At 55.4% G+C, this 24,511-nt stretch overlaps 4 protein-coding genes across 4 annotated transcripts; 1 reads left to right on the top strand and 3 right to left on the bottom strand.

Annotated features, from left to right (window-relative positions):
• Positions 1-3,042: 3,042 nt before the first annotated feature.
• On the bottom strand, positions 3,043-5,254 carry BESB_082490 (uncharacterized protein; the record flags this gene model as incomplete). Its single annotated transcript, XM_029366599.1, has 4 exons — positions 3,043-3,093; positions 3,445-3,575; positions 4,208-4,272; positions 5,034-5,254. The coding sequence occupies 4 exons, from the start codon at positions 5,252-5,254 to the stop codon at positions 3,043-3,045; spliced, it is 468 nt and encodes a 155-aa protein (XP_029217059.1).
• Positions 5,255-6,681: 1,427 nt separating this feature from the next.
• BESB_082480 (uncharacterized protein) lies at positions 6,682-10,329 on the top strand (the record flags this gene model as incomplete). Its single annotated transcript, XM_029366598.1, has 6 exons — positions 6,682-7,409; positions 7,488-7,785; positions 8,225-8,566; positions 9,049-9,176; positions 9,567-9,731; positions 10,146-10,329. The coding sequence occupies 6 exons, from the start codon at positions 6,682-6,684 to the stop codon at positions 10,327-10,329; spliced, it is 1,845 nt and encodes a 614-aa protein (XP_029217058.1).
• Positions 10,330-10,887: 558 nt separating this feature from the next.
• BESB_082470 (uncharacterized protein) lies at positions 10,888-14,322 on the bottom strand (the record flags this gene model as incomplete). Its single annotated transcript, XM_029366597.1, has 5 exons — positions 10,888-12,045; positions 12,199-12,268; positions 12,451-12,575; positions 12,687-12,968; positions 13,165-14,322. 5 exons carry the CDS (start codon positions 14,320-14,322, stop codon positions 10,888-10,890), a joined length of 2,793 nt encoding a protein of 930 aa, XP_029217057.1.
• A 6,321-nt stretch (positions 14,323-20,643) lies between these two features.
• On the bottom strand, positions 20,644-24,003 carry BESB_082460 (cytidine and deoxycytidylate deaminase zinc-binding region domain-containing protein; the record flags this gene model as incomplete). The annotated part of the gene is made up of 5 exons (XM_029366596.1): positions 20,644-20,968; positions 21,288-21,450; positions 21,886-22,360; positions 23,160-23,266; positions 23,742-24,003. 5 exons carry the CDS (start codon positions 24,001-24,003, stop codon positions 20,644-20,646), a joined length of 1,332 nt encoding a protein of 443 aa, XP_029217056.1.
• Positions 24,004-24,511: the final 508 nt, after the last annotated feature.

Below are 24,511 nucleotides of genomic sequence, written 5' to 3'. Positions count from 1 at the left end.
TGCGCGGGAAGGAAGGGTGGAAAAAACAAAAGTTACGGCCATGCCAAGTTGAACCGCCGGCGCGGGCGGGACGGAAAAAGACGAAACACAATCGGATACAAAAAAACGGCAGGTTGGTCAAATCGACGCCAGTTTCTCTAAGCACGGTAGCAAAACCCGTTAGGTCGCGCCGTGTGTCTGGACACACACGACGGCAGCGGCGACAGCGACTTCCGCTTTTTCCTGTCCGCGTGATGCAGCTGGGGAAGCAAAACGGTAGAACACTGAATCGCCTGGTGCGTCTTCAGGGTGTTTCCATAGACGAAACAAACAGAAAGGAAAGGAGACACGAATTAATGGCTGCGTACGAGGAAGCAGAGGCGCCAAGTGGCCAGCTCGGCGCCGAGCGGAGAATGGCGAACGAGGCGGCAGAGACGTTTCTAGAGTTGCTTGGGGAGATGTAACTACTAAGCAGAGATTCAAAAAGATACTCAGCGCGCAACCAGAGAGACAGAAAGTGGAATTCCATGCAGCACAGACAACACCCGCGAGAGGAGGATTGTCGTTTGCGAGTCTGGGAAATCGACAGCGCTGTGCAACAGGCGCGAGTGGCAGAGGAAGCCAATAAGCCGAAGGGAAGAAAGCCTCAGAGCCGAGGAATAGCACGGTCCTGAAGTGCACCAGCCGGGTGAGAAAAGCAGGAAATTGAGGCGAGCTTACCCGAAACAGGCGCTATGGCCATTACCACTGAACGTGCGACGAGGGAACGTGCGCTCGAGCCACTTTTGACTCGACGAGAAACGGGATACAGCTAGCCCTGCCGCGGTTGCCGGCATTGCACCCCGGCGGAACCGCACACCAGATCAGACCTTCCGCCGTCACGGACTCAACGAAACTGTAACTGTGCAGATAAAGCACTCTTAGTTAGACTTGTATTTGTACGAAGTAATACTTACACACTGAGATCGGCGCCTGTGAGCACCCGTGTGCATGCGACTCAGTCTAGGCCCAGACGGATGAAGCTGCATGAATCTCTACGCCGGTACACACATGCGAGAAGCGAGCGCTCTGCATGTGTGCCCAAAATTTTGTTTTCGTGCTTCCCAATCTCGTGCCTCGCTTTGGCTACCCATTCCAGACTTCCTGCGACCACAGAGTTAGCTGCGGCGATTTTCCGCATTTGGGAGTACGCTCGCATCCTGCACGGATCGATTGAGCAGCGTGCCTCTGTAGGGGAGGGCTCATCCGTCTCTGCGCCTCTCAACATGATTCACAGATAGGCAGAGAAAGACACACACTCTACGTGGGGTCTGTAGTTACCAGTCCATGCAATCTCTGCGCCAGCGACCGCAATCCCGTTCGTCGTTCCTCCTTTGCTTCGCCTTCTCTCAGCTCCACGCACGAAACATTCTGGTTCCACCAGGGTAGGAGCGAAGTTAAGCAGCCCGCGAACGCACGGATAGATTAGTTCCGATAGACGCTCCGGAAGCATGCTTCAGAAGCGCGAGCCCAAAACCCCTCGCATCACCCCGGACGGGGCTGAAGCGCAGGCGGCCACACTTACATGCGAGGCAAGCAGGGACGAGTTAACATAAATGCCGCCACCAGTGTTGCCTTCTGGGAAGCCAAAAATGCAATAGAGCTTGCCGCACGTCTAAGTGTGTTTCGCATCGTGCCGGGGTCTCCCGGTAGCGTTGTCCTCTCCAGCAGAGATAGCGAAACGCAAGAGAACGACGATTACAGCAATAAATCCGCACGCAGCGCTTGGCTCAGGTAAGCCGCAACAGCACGAATCCAATAAGTCCGAAGGCATACATATATATATATATATACAGCGGAGTGTTGCACCGCCATTACTCTTGAGATAGATTTGATTACTATATAATGGCGCTGGATGACACCGAGGCGCGGCAGATGGCGCATGCATCCGCACAGATAGGTGTGGGTGTTTTCGGCGTTTGCGGAGGCTGCTAAACCTCGTGCTCTGATTTCTCCTTTTGCCACTACCGCGGGGCGGGTTCCGGCCTCCCTTGACTACGTGAGCGCGCGAAACGGTCGCCGCTTCGCACTTGTTTTCTAGCTCCCAGCTGACTGTTGTGCCAACAGGCACGCGGAAATGCGTGCTAGGAGAGCAAACTAACGATACGCAAGAGTCTCGCGTGCGTGTCTCACTGCGCATCCTAAGCTCAACCTGCTGCAGCCTCTCTAGGTAGATGTTGAGCGCTGGCAAATGCACGAAATGCTTCAAAAAAATATCGGAATACAATCCCGACAGCAGCCGTGGCGCATGCATCGGAGGCACGCCACTGAAGGAATTCTGGGAGAGCGAATGTGTGCGAAATATGCTAGCCGCAAGGCCGGGCGATTTTTCAGTGCGAAGGGCAAGATCTCTTCAATTGAAAGAGCCGACCGTCGGACGTTCAGAAATCAGAGAGAAGCGAAAGCTCCTAACGCAGGCTGGGTGCAGACTGTCGGCAAACTCGAGCCTCTCGCGACGACGCCGAGGAAGGAGATACCGGTAGCGAGCAGCACCCGCCAGGAAGAGTGAGGAGAGCAGAGCCGAGGGGGATTTTCACCAGGCATCGCTTTGCCTTGCAGGCGCTCCGCAGCACTGCCAGGCAATCCCCCGCGAGCTGGCAAGGTCTCGCGAGGTGACAAATAGGCAGCAGAATAGATTCAAAAGCAGCTCAATCGACAGCGGGCAACACAATGCACAGAGACAAAACGAGGCGAACCGGTGCAGGGGACGAAGGCAGGGAGCGTCAAACACTCCACACACCAAGAGGCACGCGGACACGGCGCCCAAACACCACGCAAATAAATACCCGCAGGCAAATAGATACCGACGGCCACGGGCGGATTACAAGGAGGAACCGAGGCGCGCGGCGAGACTGGACAGGAGAGCTGAAGAATGTGAGTTCACCGCCGGAAGCACACGCGACTCACCATCGCTACAGGCACAGAAGGGCGACACCTCTAAGAGCCAAAAACGCCGACCTCCACGCGGAGAGAAGAAGACGAGAAAAAGCCGAAGCATGAAGAGGACGAGGCGAGAAGGCAAGACTAGAAGATGTAGACGACGTTGTAGACCAGAGTCCATACGAGGATAAACGTCTGCGAAAAAACAACCACACAAGCACAAAAAACCGCAGTCCAAACATGAGACGCAAAAACGTTTTGTGAAACCTCCCTCTTGGTTAGACCTGCGAAAACATCACAGCTTCTGGCACGCAGGAGCAAACATATACATAGGAGCCTTCATCCATCAGCCTCCTTCGAGACTGCCCTAAGCAGATATGAACATAGTCACACCTAAAGCGTGGAGAGGTGCCTATACACACAGACAGGCATGAAGATCGCATTAAAATACATCACGCGCTCTGACGCAGCGACGTGGGGATCCGGGCAATGAGGCTGCGCACACGCGCGTCTGTTCTTTTGTCTGGTTTCCGCTTCAAGTCTCACGAGTGCAGCGGTGAAGAACTGCGCGAAGAAGATATCCTTGGGGTTGGTGAAAAACGACTTGCACTGGAAGCCAGTCTCCGCCACCATCAGGCACGCGCCGAGCAGAGTGACTAAAATGAAGACAAAGAGGCCTGAGGAAAGACGAAAAGCATAATAGGATGGGGCAATTTAACGCCTCGGAGACAAGAGGCGAGCCACGCCAAAGATTCAGAGAGTGCAGCGCCGCATGCAGCAGATGAGCCGGCGCGACAGCCAGACTGAGTCGCCTCGCCTGGTAAGAGGATAAGCGACACCGAGAGGGAAGACGGAAACCTAAAAGAGAAATCCACGGGAAAAAGGGGATCACCGTCCGGCAGCAGACATGCAACTACACATGCAAGCATGTGTGAGGGCGCTGGGCCGCACCATCTGCAGACATGCACACTTGTCTAGGCATGCATAGTCATCTCACATCGATTATATATATATATATATATTAATATATATTTATATATATATATATATATGGATATATACGTATGCATGCGCGTGTGGTAGTATACAGAGCCGCACAACCGTGGCTTGTCGGGTCGAGTGAGCTGCCCAAACAGAGGCAACCGATGGAAGCATGGGCACAAATATATATATATATATATAAACACATTTTACATATATATATTTACATATATATATATATATATATATGTTCAGAGTGTTCGCGCGAGCAAAGCTGCCGGGGCCAACAAGCCATCCACGCCGCAGTCGGAGGCTGCTGAGGACTTGCCTGGGAGTCCCTCGAGGCCGAAGACGCCCGCGACGCTGCCTGCGACCACTGCTGCCAGATGGCGACTGAGAGGAAAGACAAAGCCAGCCGCAGAGGGAGAGGCAAACATGGCGCATGTGCGATAGATGGGCAGAGAAACAAAAACAAAACGATCAAGGAGCGAACCCGGTACGCGAAAGAAGCAGGAGGGCGACGGTCGACAACACACATCTCGCGAGAGCTATACGCAGCGATGGCGAGAGGCGCAGCTGAGAGATAAAGCGCGAGAAGGAAGATGCAAAAAAAAAAGAGACAGGGGGAGGGTGAGTACGACAGTAAGGGTAAATAGGGCAGTCACAAAAAAAGGCGGAAACAGTGAGGTTGCTGCAGCAACGCAGATGCACACGCGACGTCGAGAACGAGTGTTGTGGAGAGCCGAGGATCGACGAAGGCCAGGAAAAGGCCACTAGACACGCGTCGCATGTGTCTGGTGACGTGGAGAGGAAACACAAAGAGAAAGAAACACGAAAACCGCGTCTATAGCACTATAAACGTGGACACACTATCACGCACAGAAGAGCAGACACGGCGGACGCGTTTGAAAGCTCACAGGAGAGAACTAAATGAAACACATAAGCGTAGGTGGAGTAACGTGAATACGCGGACGCGGGCATTCTCCTGCTGTGAGTTGCAGCGAGAACTCTACAGGGCGACATACGACGAACAGAGACGGCGATGGAGTAATCTATGGGGCCCTTGGGGCCCACACCGACTGTCGAGGGGATAGAAACGCAGAATAACCTGTCAAATGTGCAGCAATCCCCTGAGCTCTACACCTCTCCCGTACTTGATCGCGACTTGGCGATAATTGTGCGCGACCATGGGGCCGATAATTGGGGGCGCTTCAGATTCTTTTTTCAGGGCATTTTGACTTGTCGACTTCGCTCCAACCGCCGAGGGAGACGAAGAAGGGACTGGCTTCTCTTCCTCCGTCTTCGCGGCAGTCGCGTCCTCCGCTGCAGAAGCCGCCGCAGAGGCCGCTGGCGCCACGCGGTTTGCTCTCTTCATCTTCACAAACGCACCTGCATGTGCAGCCGAGAAAGAGCGACAGAACAGAGCAAAAACAGAGTTTTCGACGATGAGCCGAGCGACAGACGCCTGTTCCTGTGCCGTCAAGACACCGCGCCAGCGTAGTTTCGCGGGAGGATAGAAGCGCGTCCCTTCAGTGTGCCGGGCGGCGGAAATGCACAATGTGGGCTTGAAGAGATCACTTGAGAGGAGGTCACGGCGGCTCGAAGACAGAGGTGGTGTTCTGGGAAAGAAACCTAAGTCTGGAGACAAAGGCGTGCTGCAGATACGCGACGAGAGTGTTCCTGTAGTGTTCAGAGTTACTGACTCTGTGTTTCGGAGCAAAAAACTTTAGCTGACGGGCGAGCGCGCCGGTGGAGCCGGACTCGAGGGTCGGGGTTGAAGGCGGTGGTGCGCGGGGCTCAAGAAAGAGGAAGAGCGAAACGCACGATGGAAAACGCGGTGAAGAATGATGGAGTGCTGGGCGCTTAGCGAGCCGGTTGAAGCGGAAACCAATCGCAGAGTCGGTCAGCGGCCGCTTGGGCGCCAATGTACGGTGTGCACGAGGCGCACAAAGCCACACGAAACCAGACGACCAGCAGCCTGCGCGTGGGGCCAAAGCTAAATACGAAACGTAGCGGGAAATGAGTCCAAAGCAGAAAACAGTGAAGGCCATGCTGGGGAAAAGATACTCTGTCAAGAAGCCAATTGCTTCTCCGAGTCGGGTGCAATGCATGCAGTTCGGCTGTCTTTAAAGGACAGCGAGTGCAATGGGATGCGCCGGCACTGTCTCTCCGACTCTCGTCTCGTCGATTGTCAACTTGTCCTTTTGATGTCTCGGCTGCTTCATCAGCCCTGTACAGAATAAAGAACCGTTGTCTACTGGTTTCTCGTGCGCTGCAGCTCTGCGGAGATCCATGAACCTGAGGAGACCTACCCCCTCCAGGCACGATGTCATTTCGGCCCAAGTAAGAATCCTGATACGAAAGAATCTATATGCCTTTTGTATGCTTTTTCTTCGGTAAACGTGTACTGTGCCCATGTTCCTGTCGACGCGTGTTTTGTCTCGAAAAAAATTCCATTCCATGCGCATCACCTGTCTTCAGCACTGCCTACTCCAGTTGTACAACTCTGCACACCATTGTATTTGTCTTGTCGCCCACGTGGGATACGAGAGCATGTATGCAGTGCCGCTCTCTGTTCAAGAGACACTCAAATCGTCATGCGTGCGCTGTAAGAACCACCGGTAAAACACCAGCTTTCCCCCAGGAGGCCTGCGGATTCCGAGCGTTCAGGGTCGATGGCAACTTCGGCGGTTTGTTGGACCCACGTCGTCCCACGTCACCTCGGGATGCCTTCAGCCGCTGTTTGCTGAAAATATGTTTTCCTTCGTTCTGACTCGGTTTTCACTATCTGCGTAAATAGTCATGACGTCTCGTGCACTGGCCCTGTCGGAGCTGCGTAGACTGTATGCGCGCCTCCGTTCGCTGGCGGCGGTTTGGGCTCTTCTGCCGGTGTGTGCGGTCGCTCTATCGCACGCTACCCCTTGCTCAAACGCTGCTTTCTTCGCTCGTTGGGGAGGAGGCAGACGCCTGGAGGGGAGACCTTTCGCGCCGCAACCGCCCTTCTCCATCACGTCAGCGGAGGCGTCGAACTCGATGAACTGCGTCCGCTGTCTGTTCCCCGGGAACATCAAAACGCCCGCCGCTCCCCAAGGCGCTTCTGACGCAGCATCTTCGCCCGCGTGCCCAGCTGCGTGTCTGCGCAACGGAGCCCAAAGGATTCCTTCGCTGCCGGCGCCTCCTGTGGGGTCTGCGCATCCGACCTGTTTCATCCTCTCGCCCTCCGGCGCTCTCTGTCTCGATTCCTCCGCACAGAATTCAAGTCGCCTCTCGACTCGAAGTTCGTCCTTTGTTCACGCTGGATTGCCGTCTAGTATGCCCCACTCCTCTCGCTCACCTTTCTCTCCGCTGGGCGTCTCTTCGGTTTTCAAGCTTGGCAGCCGCCCGCCGCTTCTCCCTGCCCCAGGGGCCTCGTGGTCAGGCGCCCTGCGGTCGGTCCGCGCCTCAGACGGCCGGCTGGTCGTGTCGGGGGACAGCCGCGACGCCGGCGATGCGGCTGCGGGCTCTGCGCGCCTCGAGGCGCCTCTTGGGGCGTTCCCAGGGCGTGCCGAAGTAGCCGATCCGGGTCTGCCTGCCCTCGGAGACGCGGCAAATATATTCGCGGCTTCTAGCGGCTCGTCGGCACTCTCCCGCTTCGCCGGCTCTGCCGCGGTGGGCGCGCCTCCGTACAGCTCGCCCTCTGCGCCGGTGCCTGCGCCAGCAGACCCCGTGCGCCCAGGGCCGCTGACGTCGGACATGTCCCTCGCAGGGCGCAGAATGGAAATCGACCCCAGCGGGCCTCTGGGGCAGATGCAGACGCTGCTGCGCGAGGGGATCTACAAGGCTGGCGCCTACATCCAGGCGTGGCCGCAGAACGACGAACGCGACGTCGACATGCTGGTCACCAAACTCGACGAAACTGCCGCCATCGTAAGCAGCGACGGCGAACTCGCAAACGCCGAAGGACGCCGGCGACGGGAGGCACGATGCCTCGGTGACATCTGGGGGGATGAGGTGGGGGTCGGGGGGGGAGAGGATTGCGGCTGAGGCAGGGGTCGACAGAGGGTCTCCTTTTTAGCCCAGATGCACGCGAGAGCGGCCGCGTCCAGCAAGCGGTCTCTGTGGCTCGCGAGACACGACGAGACACTGTACAGAAAGTCAGTGTGCTCCGTGGCAGAGGCCTACTCTCCGAGGAGACCCTGAGATTCAGCTTTGTGTTCCCCCGCTGAATCAGCGCGAGTGTCGTGCGTTCGCGGCGGCAGGCGGCGCGCGTGGACGCGTGTGCAAGCTGTGGCGCCTCGGCGCATTCTCTGCACAGAGTGAAGACGTGTGATCTTTTTTTTTGTGTTCTGGCTTCTGCTTTTTTCAGTCTCCGGGGCAGAAGACTGTGGTCCAGCTGCCGCTTCGTGAGCGCGAGCGTATCGTGCGGCATATGCGGGCGACGCGATCGGCGACGATCTTTTTGGGGTACGTGGACTACCGGGAGGAAGGCGACGTGGAGATTGACCAGCCGCAGGAAGGACGCAGCGCGCTGACGGGACCGCCGCCTTCGGGACAAGGCACCAAAGACGACTACATGCTCATTGGATACGGCGCGATCGCGGAGCCGACGGAGATCCACATGCTGGACAAGAGCGGCGAAATTGGGCTGCGAATCATGGGGCGCGTGAAAATCGTCTCTGTGCTAGAGGCATCCGAAACGAACTTCCGGGTACGCGCATAGAGCCGCTCGAATCATGGCTGCCTCGGCGTGAGACGCGGCAGCCTGAATCAACGACGCTTATCGCAGCTTTGTTGCACTATCGCACCCGGATAACTCCTCACCAGTGAACCGGTTTCCCGGCTAACCCCGCTTCATATCGTACCTGAATGGAACGCTTTAGCGTATCATACAGTGGTAAACGACCTAAACGAGGTGCGAGTCCCACACGACGACTTGAAACAACCCGACCTTCGCCTGCTGCTGTGTCTTGGCCTGCGTATGGCGCCGATTGCAAGACATTTGGCTGACATCTCTCTACGCGCTGCCTGGCAAGCGGCGGGCGCCTCTGCACTGTAGGAAACAAAGGTTTGGCGTTAGCAGCCAGCGGAAAAGGGTGATGAATCACTTGTCGCTGGCACGTATACTAGAAGAAGCTGTTTCCTTCCGCTCTGTACAGCTGGGTGCTTGTCGGTATGTGTGGCGGATCGCAGGTTCGCGTACTGCCACACAGGGACGAGAGCAGACGAGAAGGCTTTGTGAACCCTCTGGTGTCACGCGAAAATATCAAGGCACTGTATAGCTTGTACGACCGCGTAAACAAGACGGAGCTTCTTTTCCGGTAAGCGTTCCTCAGAAAAGGAGCCGCGCAGTTTTGCTTGGCGTGCTTCAACGTCTCGAGAGCATCGACCGGGATACGTCTGTGCATTGAAAGGAAGACGGCGGTAGATGCCTCATGTCTGGCGTGTCGATGCCGGTAATAGCGCGAGCAGAGATGAGATTCTGGGTCAAGCATCACTTCAGAGTCCTCATCTTGGTTTGTGAAAATGGACGTGACAGAGACCTTAACGTGTTCACGTATCTATACTGGCGTGATTTTCCTGTTTCACAGTACTTCCATGAAGCGACGGCAGGGGAGAGGTTCGAGAGACGCGATTTCGCATACCCCATATATGACACCTGACACTCGATGTATATGCGTGTATCGTATACATCTGATCGATTTCTTCAGGAAGCTAGAAGGGAAAATGCACCAAGCCCATCTCGTGTCACTGCGGCCGCGCTTGGAGGACAAAGTGGACGAATTCATCAATGAGACTTCCGGCGCCACTGAGCAAGACATCGGCGAATGGGTGTCTTTCTGTGCCATGGATCATCACATAGATGCCCGAGCCAGGTGAGTGGGCACTGCATGGATTCAGTTGCACCGATGCGTTTTGGTCCGGGTGCGCAGCATGAGGTTTTCCTCTATGTGGCGCCAGTCATTTGGATTTCGTCCCCGCGGTTTTATCTTACGATCGCCCAGACTCGTAGCTTGGGAGTAGCTCAGCGGTGGTCCTTTTCACCTTGACGTACAGGCGGGGCTCTCTGCGGTCAGTATGCTACGAAACCGACTGGCGTTTAATGCAAGTAAAAGAGACGCTTCCATCTGTGTCATCGGCGTTACGCCACAGCTCATAAATAGGGGCTACTCGCGTCTGGCATGCATGAATCCAAGCGGGACGCAGAACGCTGAGAATACAAAGACCTTCCAGATCTAAACCAGGAGTCCACTGTATGGATATATGTTTATACTATTGTGTGATTGTAGGTGTTGGGCAATGGCACAGCAGGACACCGAGCTGCGACTCGATGTCGTGAGAAGGTCTTTAGAGGACAAACTCCGGCAGCTACAGGCGGAAGTGAAAAGCCTCAAAGACCAGCCAGGCGCACGTGATCCAGACGACGTCATGAGGTCCATTTCTGAGGAGATGCCTCTCAACATCAAGCTGTGAGAGACGGACAACGACCGTCGAAGGCAGCCTTTGACTCTGTCGACAGAGCCATATTCGGCGCGTGGATGGGGGCATAGATTGAGCCCCTCAGCGTAGTGCGCAGTGAGAGATCTTACCATACGCTGACTCCGTGACTACATAGCCACGGCAACTGCTTGCTCTCAGAACGTGGGCTCAGTGCTTGCAATGGGGATTGCCTAGCGTTTTAGTCTCCTTCAGCCCTTCTCTTGAGTAACGAGAACTGCTGTATCTGATTTTGAGAAGACCTTGAGGAGTGGTTGGCACAAAGCGCAGCATGAAGCATATTGATGTAGAAGAAGGCAGTGGCACTTCGGCATATGCGTGACACAGTACCCGCCACGAAAGTATCCGTGGTCAGGATTCTAACTCCAGTTGACACGGAGCAACTCACATGAGGCGCGCGAGTGACATGCAGTGAGACACGGAAAGTGTTGAGTCAAAACTCTTTTTACGCAAAAGTCAAGGAAGACAGATAATGACATTGTTGGTGTATCTCTTCCAGAGAGGAAGAGAACGCAAGAGACGGGACTCATCCGTTTAGCATGCAGTCCGAACCTCTGGGTTCTTCGGTTCTAGTGTTTTGCTCCCATCATCTCTCAAGACAAATTGGACAGTGCTCCAAAGTTGCGGGATCGAAGGCCGGTCAGCGGCGGCGACACCTTGATCACCTGTGAGCTGGCTTGAGTCCCCGGATTCGGCGAAGCCTGGAAGACATGAGAAGGAGACTCCCTTGGAGTCTTCCTGAAGTGAACCTGTTAGCAAGTGAATATCCGCGACATCGCGGTCACCCGGATCAGTCGAGCAGCAGGACCCTTCTGGAGAAGGGTCGCTGCCCCACGCTGTGCGCGTCTCACACAGAGTTTTTGAAAGGGCGCCGTCTTGTGTGTGAGATGCACCGAGACTGGAAGGTTGGGGAAGGGAGAGCGCGGCAGCGTCCAAGGCAGGTGTGAGGTCGGGGTCCGGAGTCTCCGCCGGAGCCTGAGCGTCGTTGGCGGTGTTGCCTTGCGCAGTCTTCTTCGTAGCCCGGCGATTCCGCCGCACACCGTGACTCGCACCGGCCCTCTCTACGTTCGCTGAGACACCCGCGTTCGGGGGTTCGGCCACCGCGCAGATGCTGCTGGAGTCCTCAGAAGGTTTGACAGCGTGTGCAGCTCCAGATTCCTCCTTCAGATTCTCGTGGGGCACGCACGTCTGAGCTAGGGGCGCTACTGTGGAAGGCGACGGAGGAGACGAGGGGATGGTATCGCTACTGAACGGGAACGGAAAGGGCAGCGAAACGAAAGGACTGGGGCATGAGGAGATGCCGAGAAACGTTGATGGATCGCCTTGGAGATCCGCGTAGTGAGCCACGTCGAAACTCGGAAAAGATACGAAAGGCTGAAATGGCGCGGGCGAGTCGTGCCAGGCAAGAGACCCAAGCGCCGGCTGGTCAGCTGCCACTGCAGGCTCGCAGGCATGTGCCCACGCCAAGAGCTCGGCAGAAGGAGTCGCGTGCTCCTGCGCGTGTGAGCCATCTTCGCAGTATTCCTCGTGCTCGAGGCTTCTTTGCGATCTGCGGCTTTCCAGACACCTGCGTTTCGTGCCACTCATCGACTGGCGTGTCACTCGCACAGAAAGGTCCCGAACCCGCTCTGGATCCTGCCAGAAGTCGTGAATGGACTCGCTATAGCACCGCAGAATATCTTCATCGATCCCCTGCGGCACATGAGGAAGCACAGTAGTCGCAACGCTTTGAGCTGCATCTAGACTGAACACGACACCGGGGCAAGGGCCTCCGTTTGCGAACTTATGGAAGAGCGGAACCAATTTTCACCGAGTGGTCGCGAAACCGTTCTCCTTCAATCGTACCTCCGCGCGGATCATCTTCGTACGTCTTGAAAATGACGTATTTTTTGAGAACCGAGTGTCAATAAACTGCCTGAGACGCAATACACCGCATAGACAGCCAAGACGATCGAGAGCCCACCCCACGAAGCAAGACGGCACTCGAGGGATCTAATAACGGAAATATTTTCGAAAGCATAGTTCGTGAGATGCGACAGCGTTGTGTGTAAGAAACCACGACAGTCAGGTGTTGTCTTCTATTTCTGCCAGCCTTACGTGTTTATTTTATGCACATCGACCTGAAAAGAAGGGATATGGTTGCAGATCTCTGCGGAGCTATTCCAGTCTGTTCCAGAAGGTGGCCCCGTGCCATACGTTCCATTGGCGATGCAGCGGGGGACCTGAGCATACAGAGCCCGCAGTAGCAGGGGTAGCACACAAGGCCTGTTAGTTGTTTCGTGAGCCAAGCAACCGGGGCGTGTCGATTCTCAAGGACAACCTCGACCCCTCACCCATATGAGTGAATTCTGCTTTGTCCTGTTCCTCATGACTCCGGCGAGCTGCACGTGAAGCTGGACGCATCCCAGGACGTAAAGGAGAACTGATTCCGGCGTCGCAACCACCCGGGAGCTACTGTCGAGCGACACCGTGATGCTGTGCCTGTACTCAACAGCCCGGTCCGTTGTGACCTTTACACGAGCGACTCTGCTAGCGCGAGACTTTGTCAGGGGTCCTCCTCCGTATGTGTTATTACTCGGCAGAACCCAAACATGGTTGAAAGCGGACGCCTGTGACTGAAGAAGAAACCAGACAGGGACATGCATATGCATCAGCAATGGGCGTGGTCTTGTAAATCGCGCTTTGCTGAAGACGTGGTAGTGACGCGCACCGCTTGATATGCATTACACAAACGAATACACCAAGACTTTTATGAGCAAACCCCCGATGGAACTGGATGCCAGCAAGACTGACAGTGCGTTCATCGCTTACGTCGTCTGAAAGCCCCATCGAGATGCATATGATCCGATGGAGGTTGAAAAGTGTCATGCCCGCGTTGATTCCGAACACCCGCCGTATGGGAACAGCATCTGCTGGCCGATCCGGTGACGCCGTCAAGCGTGGCAAGTGCCAGCTCACGACAACCTCACACATGTCATATTCTCCAAGGTTCACGGTCTCATATTTCACATCCACCAACGGGGCTGGGTCGTGATAAGGCAATGCCTCCTGATCGTCACGCCGGCCGCCTGCCCGACCTAGCTGGTCATAAAAACGCTGGTATCGAATACAGGGTTGCTCCAGCGATAGAGTCTCGAACGCCCTGGCTGGATCAAAGGGTAACAGCGCATAAGGCTGCTCGGTTTCCTGTCGTTCTTCTGCGGTATTTGCGATGCTTCCGACCTTCGGCGGCCCACACATATAATCAGCGCTCTCGGCCGGATCAGCGTTGGGCCCCGGCTCTGGGATGCGTATGCGCTTACGCAACGACTGCTCTGAGGATTGCTTTTGGAAGACCGCGTGAAGCGGATGACTGCTGCCACGGTGTCGCCGCGATTCCCTCTCGCTACAGTCGCACGGAGTAGTTACCAAGGGCTCAGCCTGTTGCAGCGCAGATACATCAGGAGACGACCCCGGTGGAACTTGTACACCTGCCGCCACGGGCTCCGGCGCTGCCTCTCTAGAAAGAAAGTACGACAAATTATTAGGAAGTTCCCTAGTGCCCGCATCCAGCTGGGCGGCCCCATTCGACTGAGACAGCGCATCGACGCCAGCTAGTCCCACCCCAGAATTTGCGAACTGATCCGTAGTCCAGAGGTCTAACCCCGAGAGTGGGATCCCGTAGAAACCAATATCTCCCAAGGAAACTTGATTGACCCTAACCCCCATATCCAGAGGTGGTGGTAGGCCCGACGTGCCTGCAGGTGCACCGCTGGCTGCAGTGGAATCTTGAGAGTAATCGAGTTCACTTGCCCACGTGCTGGTGGACAGACGCCGCATTAAAGATCCAGCAGGATCGCGGAGGCATTCATCAGCGACCTGTTCCTCCGGTCTGCCTTGCAACAGATTTTCCATCAAAGTCAGAGCGTTGTCGTGAGGAGGAGCTCCTGGATTATCAGGGCATCCAATAGGGTCGAGGTGGTTCGTCATGGCTCGAGCGTAATGAGGATGGTGACACTACTGGGTGAAGACGACGAACAGAGTTCCAGTTTCCGGCACGGGAAGCTAGTTCCCTTCTGCCGCAACGGAAGTATTGTGTGATTGGAGGGTTGACACGGCCAGAGATCAAACAGTGGAAACTGCATCATATACTCATGGTGGTAGTTGTATCTCCTTCTGTTGTACAGGTCGAGCCCGTGAAGGAAGTCTTGTGTAGTTGACACGGTCGAAGACAAAACAACGCAAAAGGTATTATATACTGGTGATGAGTGAAGTATGTACAAACTTGTCGTATAGAGCGGAAAAAGTGCTTGTCTTGCGGAATGCACTGCGCAATTGGAAAAATAGCTGTTTTAAGCGCAACTGCCGATCTCACTGACATGGATACCGCATGACAGCGCCATTCGCTTGGCGGATCAGTCGCGGTGTCGCTGGAGAGGTTGCCAATGTTCAGATTCTAGCTGTTCTGACTTTAAAGCGTCGGGTGCCCCGCTAGACTTCGTCAGCGTGCTTGCTCAATTCTGGCGTGTGGCTCAGGCCATTACCGGCGGGTGACAAACTTTCTGGGCGTTCGTGTGCCAAAGCGTCGTTATGCTGCCCCTGGGTTGTCTATCGCCTATTCGTCAGAACCTGGCGTCACAGACATCGCTAATACAGGGTCATATACAGCGGTTACACGTGGGGTAACAGTTCCTCTTGAAGTCAGACAGCAGCGTTCCCCTATGCACTCACTGAAAGGATAGTAGTAGGAGAGTTCTGTCCGCCATCGCCGCGAAGCGCAGCAGCGACAGGTACTCACTTCACAAGTTGTGATACAACAGGTGTAACTAGATATTCCGGCTTCATCACTGTGAGATGGAAATCAGGACAATTCCACTTTTTCCATCGGTGACGCATGACACAGATTTTTGCCCGGTGTCTCTACACAGTAACTCCTTCAACAAAGACATACGAAAACACACCGTCCCGTGTGCTGGCTGATCATGCTAAAGCACCAAAGATAATAAATAGTGACATTCTTGTTGGGGCTTTATCGTCCAAGAAGATGGCGAGAGCTATGCATTGGGGAGGGAATTTCTCGTGGCTACCGTTTGCGTGGCAAGCCGAATGCCGGCGGTCAAGGAGATCCACCGATACCTGCGGTACGTTCTTATCTGTCAGTCGCCAAGAAAGCCTACCGTTCCATCTCCGCCTGCAGGGGGGTACTGTTGCTTGACGAAATTCCTTATGGTAACTTGATGGTCACTCCGATTCTGCTGGTGTGCATCTACAGCCTGAAACTGTTTCACCAGTGCCCTGAGGCAGCTGTCCTGCCGACAGGAGAGGTCAATTGCTTCTCCTCCTGCATGGAGGTGAGCGGTGTAAACAATCGTGACAGCCGTTCCCACAGCCGAGCCGACTCTTTGACAGGAACTTCCGGCTACTGAGCTCAACGCATTGCTGAGATGTATGGTGCGTTACCATAAATGGGGCACCGAGGGCTCAAGTAATTTGCCGTTGGCCACCTCTCTTGACATTTTCCTGGCCAAGAGGCGCAACGAGCTGTTAAAGTCATTCAGCGAGGAGGACTCAGCCTCAGCCGTCACTCCTTATTCGCCGTGCAAACCTCCACTACCGTCAGCAGCTGCTGGTGAGACGGGGGAAGGTGTGGGGTACCGGCATAGGTCACCTTCGCCGCCTAAAGCCGACACTGAGACTGTCGACCAGCTATCTGGCCAGGCGGCTGCAACTATGGCCCCTCACAAAAACCGAACCCCAGAGAAAATTGCCAAAGCATGCCTGCATATTGCTACCACAGTCGGCCAGGTAACAACTGCTATAATCAACCAACACATTAACAACCATATTCGTTCTTTATTTGCCTAAGAAGTGCCTCGAGGCACCTATGCGATTTCTTGAGACTTACGCCACAGTCAAAACTACAGGCGCCATGAAGGAACTCATTTCGCAAGATTCCACAGTAGTTTTCTCTCTGTCCTTCGGTAAGCTGCTCTCTCGGAGGGAGCTTTCTAACTGTATGAGGCCGACTCACCGAGACTGCGCTTGCTAGAGGAGGAGGATGATGTGTTTGCCGCTGCGATCGGACAGTATCTATCGGCTTCTGCTGCCAAGCAACCGGAAGAAGTACCTGTCCGTGAGGCACTTGATAAATCCGTTTAGGCAGCGCGCACTGTGCGTACATCGGCTGCAGAGGGGAAGTTTTTGTTTATCTCGCATATTCATGGCGTCGAAGCAAAACGTCTACTGGAGCTCGTCGAGTGTCAAGCGGAAGCGAACGGTTCGCAAGGTCTGTCGTACGGCATACTCGGCGACATCATCCACATTTATTTCATCAATTCTCGCCAGCAATCATCGTCCAGTACAGCCCGAGCCAACCGGAACTCGTAGCGGACAGCCTTATGACTCCTCATGCGGAAGCGGCAAACCACAGCCCTTCGCATGAAGGAGCAGCAGTTTGTCCGCAGCAGGGCGCCTGGCAGGTCCTGTCAACCGAAGACTTCAAGCAGCTTTGTCGGGAGTGCTTGGCGTGGGATCGTACCCTTCGGTGAGTGGGAACAGCGAAACGAAAAATCTTGCTTGAACACCGTGGATCCAGCCTTGCCTACAAACGCTTACCTGGGAGTCGCCGGCACGGGACACACGAGGGAGTGCCGGAAAGAGGCATTTCATCAAACTCGCATCCACACAGCTGGCTGAGGTCGACTCCTCCCTCCTGTGAAACAAACGACCTGCTCGGAGATGCCGCCGTAGGCCGGTCCGCGCTTGAGAAGGCATCAGATGCATCAGCGGGGCCTCAGGTGAGCGAGAACCTTACAGTAGCCGCAGCCAGCGCCACATCCACGTTTGTCTGCGCAGACACCGTACGCGGAACAGCTGAGACACGAGGTGTGCTCGGAGGCACCTGCAAGGCAGCTGCGGGCTGAGTCGCCCGGTGTGCGTCAGTCTAGCAAGCCTCACGACATCCCCGAAGCAGGACAACGGCTTCCCACATCGCGGCGCATCGGCCGCCGCGCAGAAACCCTTCGAGCCGGTGGACCCAAAGTGACACCCGCTCTTTCTGCTGACAACTTGGATTTCACTGTGGAGCCAGCAACATCGAAATGCCACGCTAGACCGTTTCCCACATTAGACAAATCACTATCGAGGCCAACACGCACGTGCAAGAACTCCCAGGACGAGACCTATGGAACTCTCACAGCGCTCGGGATGCGGTCTTCGCAGTGCCCTGGTGAATCACGCGGGTGTGCTCTTGACCCCGAAATAGACGGGAGAAAACGGAAGACGGTCAGTGCCAGTTCCGCAGGTGCTGTACCTCTGTCTCCGCGCAAGGGCATCGCCGTACCCCCACGGGGCAGCGTGGCCAACGGGGATACCACAGCAGTATCTGAAAACACAAATAGAAGATTGCTCTCGGTCGGGGGCGGGGCTAGCAAGGAGCCTTCTCTGTCCTCAGTGAGGGACGAGGACCCTGAAAGCGCGGCGGGGGACAGTTCCGCAGTTAACGAACGGCTCCCACCTACTGCGAGCAACACCAATGGCAATGCTGCTGCTGCAGCGGTGATGCAGCTGCGGTGGGATGAAGACGTCGAAGATATGGAAGATAAGAGAACAGCCACCGTTCTCAGTGCTCCGGCCGCAGCGCAGCTGGTTCAGACATCCGTTCCGGAGGTGCACAGCTTCCAATGCGGCGAACGCCGTCGCGGTCTCCATCGAACGCTGCAAGGCAGCACACCGGCCCATGCAAATGCAACTCCGAGCTGTGACACTTCAAGCCAGAAGACACAGTCAGAATGGCCTGTAAACGCTCCTAAGCAAGGGCAGAGAAGGCATCGGGTCCCCAAGCGAAGCCAGTCTCAACGTGGGGGGCAGGAAAAGCACCTCTCACTCTCTGGGGAGGACCCACTTGAGGTACCCGATTGTAGAGAACCTGGAGGAGTGATAGAGCCGCGAGATAATGCCCGCTTTCAGAGTTCAAAGAGGAGGCGTCTAGGCGAAGTCTGTTTACGACAGAGCAGAGAGGACACGGAATGCCCCGCGTCGAGCCATCTACTGTCCAGGGATACTCGTGAGAAAAGCAGCCCTCTATGCCCGCCAGGGCACGGCGAGCAGACAACTGCACAGCGATCCTGCAGCAGAAACCTACTAACGGGTGAAGTAGCTTCCCTTGTACTCAGCATGCTGGAGGAACGAGCAGTGCGAAGAATATCCATGCGCTTGCGGTGGGATGAAGCACTGGAATGTTGACCATGCGCAAGCGAGTTTTTCACATAGGTATTGAGTCAGTGTTCCATACGTCTTTGTCGACAGTCAACACTATCTTTGCTTTAAAAATCAACACCGCGCAGCTTTCACCACACATAGCGAATAGAGAGCTCGGCATTCGGATTCAACTCTAATGAGTGCATGACATGTGATGCTGACGACCAATAACATGGTAGAAGCATTAGGTGACACGGGGATGTCGCTGTGTAGCTAAACACGAGTGCCCGCCTGACATACCTGACTACTGCCTTAATTGCTAAACGTTTTATGGCCACAAAGCACACAATTACGATGCTCCAATGTGTAATTTTGCTCGGGAAAATATACACAGTGAAACGTTGCCCGCAGCGTCCCGCTTTGATCAAGAAATCGTGTACTATAGATCATCTTCCTTCTGTTGCAAACGTTCTCTGCCGTCATTGGTGCCCACTGATAGTAGACTTGTGCTGGAGAACACGAAGGGAGATGGCAACACGAAATAACATATATAGAGAGGTTGTGAGATGCTTGCACTACACGTTAACCCATACCACAAGAAATCCGCGAGCATGAGGCTATATGGTACTCCTCTGATGGCGCGGATGATATATTCACTCTGAGGATAAACAATTCAGGAGAATCGTGAAATGAGCAAGGCCCCGCATCAGATCCCCCTAACAGCGCTCAAGCGGCCGAACATGGCCATCTCAACAGGTGTTTGGGCGAGTTGAGTCTGCTGGAGGCCTAATATTTCATTAAAGCAAACAAAGCAGTCTTCGTTCACATAAGCCAGAGCATGACCAACAGAATCACTGTAAGGCATAGAATGCTGCACTCGAGTATACAGTACTCTGTTTTTACAAATTCGCGATTTGCGACAGCCCGAAGGGCATCGGACAGGTCTGCAATGGCAACCCTATGGTGCCGAACTCGTACACGATCCTTATTCGTGATTCTTACTGGACAGCCGTTCGATTTCCTTCCTTGTTTTCGCGGAGTCGGCTTCTAGTTTTGCTCGAAGCAATACATTTTCTCTCAGGAGTCTGCAGCACAACTCTGCTTCCAGGAAGGGTGCACGCCGCCGTAGGTTGCTACGAAGGCGCTCACCTCTCGTAAAGGGGTCCGATTCTAAGGGGACCCCTTTCATCGGAGAATCCTGTCGCTGGCCTAATGCTGGTCCATCAGAACACGCATTACAAGCCGGCAGCGCAGCAGCATGCGAAACAGACTCCAGTGATACCTGCGTAGGAGCCTCTCAGTGACACGCGATCTACACCCCCCGGCGTGTCCCGGCCTAACCTGTGACGAAATTGGCGCCTTTCCCAAAGTTAAAGGAGTACGTGGTATTCGGGATTCATACGTTTCAGCGTTACACTGAGTAACGAGACCACTGCTGTTGTCGAAAGCCATCGGCCACTTTTGTGCATATGATCCGCAGGCCGTCGCCAGCGCCGGGCTGATGTTGGTGTCACTATCGGTTCGGTGCATTTATTTGAGCGAGCGTCTATCCTCGTAAACATTCACGAGCGATGCCATAAAACATGAGGGTGTCAGCCGAACTGGACTAGCGGTCACCTGGGCTTAGGGTGTCCACACGCCAAGTGTACGTACACTTATACGCGGCAATGAAACACCACTTTTTCACCCCTGAACGGGCATGGATTGCTATTGGATGGCGGCGTTGGTGTGAGAGTTGACTGTGCAGAGGTATATAACTTAAAGGAGGCCAGCCAAGTTGAGCTGGTCCTTCTTGCATCAGCATACTCGCCGCTGATTAGGGAAAACATGTGCAACAATAAAGCATAACGATAGATTATACATGGCAAGCCTTGGATGCGGCCGTGTCACTGACATTCATCCACACGAACGTTTGACAGCAACGTTACTGGAATACCGAGGGACATGGCGGATTCTCATGTTCGGCGCTAACGCGTTGCGGTGGCATTGCTCGCTGTGCTTTCCAATAGACACGACAGATCCCGCAGCGGGACAGTCTATCCCTCGTACCCTTCAATGTGTTTAGAACTTCAAAATGCACTGTGAACACGTGGTTGCGTTGGCAGAAGAGAGCTACCCACTGGTCGCCACGTCAAGCGAATTGAACGCGTATGGCAGCAGATCACTGCCATGTAGTTTTTGGCATTGCCAGCGCATAGGTGTCGCCGTTTCCGCGCCTGATTCGTCAGGCACTCCGATGAGTCTGCGACAGGCATACACAGAAATAGGGTTGGCTCCGGCGGCCCCCATCCTGCCGGTCTCTCCGATCACCTGCCTGCATTTGCCACAGGGTCTGCCAAAGCACTGTAGGAAGTTCTGGAAGGCCAGGACCACGGCAAAGAATTTCTGTGCGCCACCAGCACGAGCGTTCGCAATCGCCATTTGCTCCGCGCACATCCTGTGAGACACATCACGCACCGCTTCACTCTGGTGTTCCCGGCCCGACTGCGGCGGGCCCACTTCTACAAATGCCATTCAGGATCACGACGTCAGCTCCCCCCCACCTCTTGACCTACAGCAGCCACCGGACGGCAACTTCCAAGGCAAATACAACAATGCGCGCCATCGCTTCCATAACACGCCAACCTCTATCACGTGAGTCAGCGGGTACAGAGAGCCACAACCCACCACACCTGAGCGTATGACGTCGCCCCGACAGTAACGCAGCCGGATTTGCGGCACCACGAGCGGTATTCGAGAGCCAGACTCACACTCACCCCAGAGCCAGAATCTCGTTCTCGACGTTGCATCCTAGAAACACGCCTTTGTCGGTGAGAACAGAAGCTCCAACTGGGAACCCCGAGTACGGACAGTACGAACGAAGGAGCGCGACCGCAAGCGTGCGGAGCATCCCGGGAAGGAACTCAGGCACCGGAGAGCCTGCACAGAGAAAACAAAAACGCATTCCCGCTGGAACAAATCGGTCTGCATTCACAAGACACGCACACCATTGGGTGTCAACCAGCGGGCGGCGGGTGCTTGGGTGGCGCTTTACAAGCGAACGGTACAGAGCGACCGCCACACCGCCGCCGACTGCAACTTCAGCTACGCCTTGCCTCTCACCCGCAGTGGGCCCCAGGGCTCTCCGATCCTGTCTCGATTGCGTCTAGTCCGGCCGGACTCACACAACTACGGGATGTGACGCGACGCGATTGCCTATCCCGCGGGAGCAACTGCGCGCGGTTGTTTGGAAGTGGTGGCAAGCAGCCACACTCCTCCACGATGCCGTGCGGTTCCCATGCCACAGGGCGCGAATGCCAAGAGCAATTGAATCCGATACGTGTCTGCCGAATTGGACTGTGCGCGCCTGCCTACCATCTGTCATGACTACGTCGGCCCGCATCCGCAGCCACCGCGTGTGCGGGAGAGTTTCGAGGTCTGGGCGTGCAGACTGAGGTCCCGCAGAGAGAAGGCCGTTTTCGCCATCCCCCACAGGCAGCAGGGCGCGCAGGGACTCGACTCGACACGCCAGAATTCTCGGCGTCACGACACGCCTGTCAACGCCCTCCGCTCCGGCCTGAAGGCCGTTCTCAAAAACACATGGGGCGGCCGCGGACAGCAGGCGCGCAGAAAGAACCTCAACGTCTCCCCCAGGCGCCCGCACCTCCGCCAGCCACTGACGGCAGCAGCCGGGGACGGCGCGCTGTGGAAGCGGGCGCTGCGTCGCGGGGCTGTTGGCCACATCTTTTTGCCCGTCCCGCTGCGCTTCCCCTCGGTCAACTCTGCCGGGCTGAGGCGCGCCAGCCGTGGCCTCGTCAGCCAACTCGACGACGGCACAGGCGACGACGTGCTGCGAGACAGAGCAGGCAAGCAAAACGACGCTCAGGTGCATGGCGGAACGAGACGCGGCTGACGCCTGATCTGACACACAGGGAGCTCACACACAGGCCAGCGAGAGGCCTCAGTCCTTGCGCGAGGGCTCCAGCGCGAGGGCTCCATGCTTGTGTGCACCCACTCACGACAGACACATGCAGAGATCTATTAAGTACATTATATTTTATATTGGAGAATGGCCAATGCGTTGCCGTCCACGGCGGCGCCTCACAACAGACGAATGAGGACTCACAGACGCCAGAGCGAATCCTCTGCAACCGCGATGGCGGGATTCTTCGTCTGCGTATCAGACGTTGCTGCTACACTGACGTTGCTGCTACACTGCACACGCACAGGATAAGCAGATTGCGCCCCTCGTCGCGCAGCAACGCGCAAGCCGTGACTGCGGAGCCCTTATCAGAGCCACACAGATACGCTGATCCACTGCGTATATATATATATATTTATATAGGTAATCATGGATTGGGGACGGGCTTCACAACGCATCGTATGCGTATATACGCGTACGGGCTTTCAACATCTAACTACCTGTATCAATGTATGCACGGGTAAACACATCCATATAGACGCATATAAAGATATATATATATATATATATATTTAAAAAGGCGGAATTCACATGGTGCAATCTCGGCAAAGGATCTGCATGTACGCGTGACTCGCTTTCTAGAGAGGTCTTCGACAAGAGGACCAACAATAAAGAAAGGAAGTCCAAGAAAGGGAGACCGCCATTTGACTTTTCCTTTTATTCTTACTCCCTCAAGACGGCTTTGTCTTCCAAGCTCCGCGGACACTGCGGACGCGACAGCGCAGTGGACGGCGCAGAGGGAGCAGGGGAACGCCACGTTCTCTATTGAGCAGCCTGAAAGAAAGCGAAACCGATGCTTGTCGTGAGAAATATATCGGGCTTTACGGGCGATTTCTCTGTGATTCCTGGACAAGCCTGCCGGCAGTCGTGCTTAAGACGGCAAGACGCGCCGGCGTCCTACATCATGTTGCGCTGCGACGCTTTCACAACGATCATGGCGCGCCTCTACAAAGGCGGGGCTACGTGTATGAATGAATGGCGTGACTACAGAAGAGGCTGCAAGGATGCATGGGTACCCTGCCAAGAAACAAAAATCGAAGCCCGACCCCGTGGGCATTTCACGGACGCGCTGAAAGCATGTACGCACTTGTAAATGCATGCACCGCCGCATCCGTTCTACTTTTGAGGCGATGCGAAGACATCATCAGCTCTCAAAGCATGAGAAGTGCAGAAGTTCGCGGGGTGTCGCACGTCTGTTTTCGCTTAACGAGAGAAGAGCCTCACTTCGGCGTCCAGCCCTGCCGCCTACCTGCGTAGACGTTTCCTTCTGCAGTGAGAACTGCCGCCCCTCGTCTGACTCCGGTGTACGGACAATGCGCGCTGGTCGCAGCGGACGCGGCGGCCTCGAAAAGGCGCGAGCCGAACTTCTTGAAAAACCACCTGATCGCGCCAGCCCCCGATTCGTCGCCGGCGCCCACAGGCAGAGAAGAACAGAGGCCTGGGCAGCCGCTCGACACCGCGGAAAAGCCGCTGCGCTGGTGGGAAGGCTCGGCAGGACTGTGGAATTCCATGGCGACGTTTCTGCGGAGGAAAATCGAGAAAAGCCGAGGCAAACCGAAGGGGGTCTCGACACGCGCGGCAGGCGACGGCGATGCGAACGCGGTGGCTTGGGGAGCCTCTCCCGGGAGGAGACGGGTGAAAAACGTGGGAGGCCTCACAACGAGTGCGAGCGAAGAAAACACGTGGGAAGTGTCAACGCTGTGAAGGACGCCCGCAGCTTGAGCCAGAAACGGGGAAGGCGAGAAAGAGAGCGGTCTGTGCCTCTCCTTGCCTTCTTCGTCCTCCCTCGGCCTCTCGCACTGCGGTGGAATCCGAGGCGAGCACACTGCTGCGAATGGAACAAAAAGTAAGTTGGCAGTCTCCTTACACACTCACTGCGTCGACATGCAAACGCGTTCGTCGTCTCGTGTGCGCGAGGCCCGCGGGAGGCAGCGAATCGTTGCGCAAAGAACGCTTCTACCTGCGAAGCGAATAAGACTGCTAGACCCTAGGATCACTTGACAGATACAAGAGTTAAGA

The sequence above is a fragment of the Besnoitia besnoiti genome, chromosome VIII, assembly GCF_002563875.1.
Source record: "Besnoitia besnoiti strain Bb-Ger1 chromosome VIII, whole genome shotgun sequence".
NCBI lineage: Eukaryota > Apicomplexa > Conoidasida > Eucoccidiorida > Sarcocystidae > Besnoitia > Besnoitia besnoiti.
Note: the sequence above shows the minus strand (reverse complement) of the source record. Positions and strands in the feature narration are given on the sequence as shown.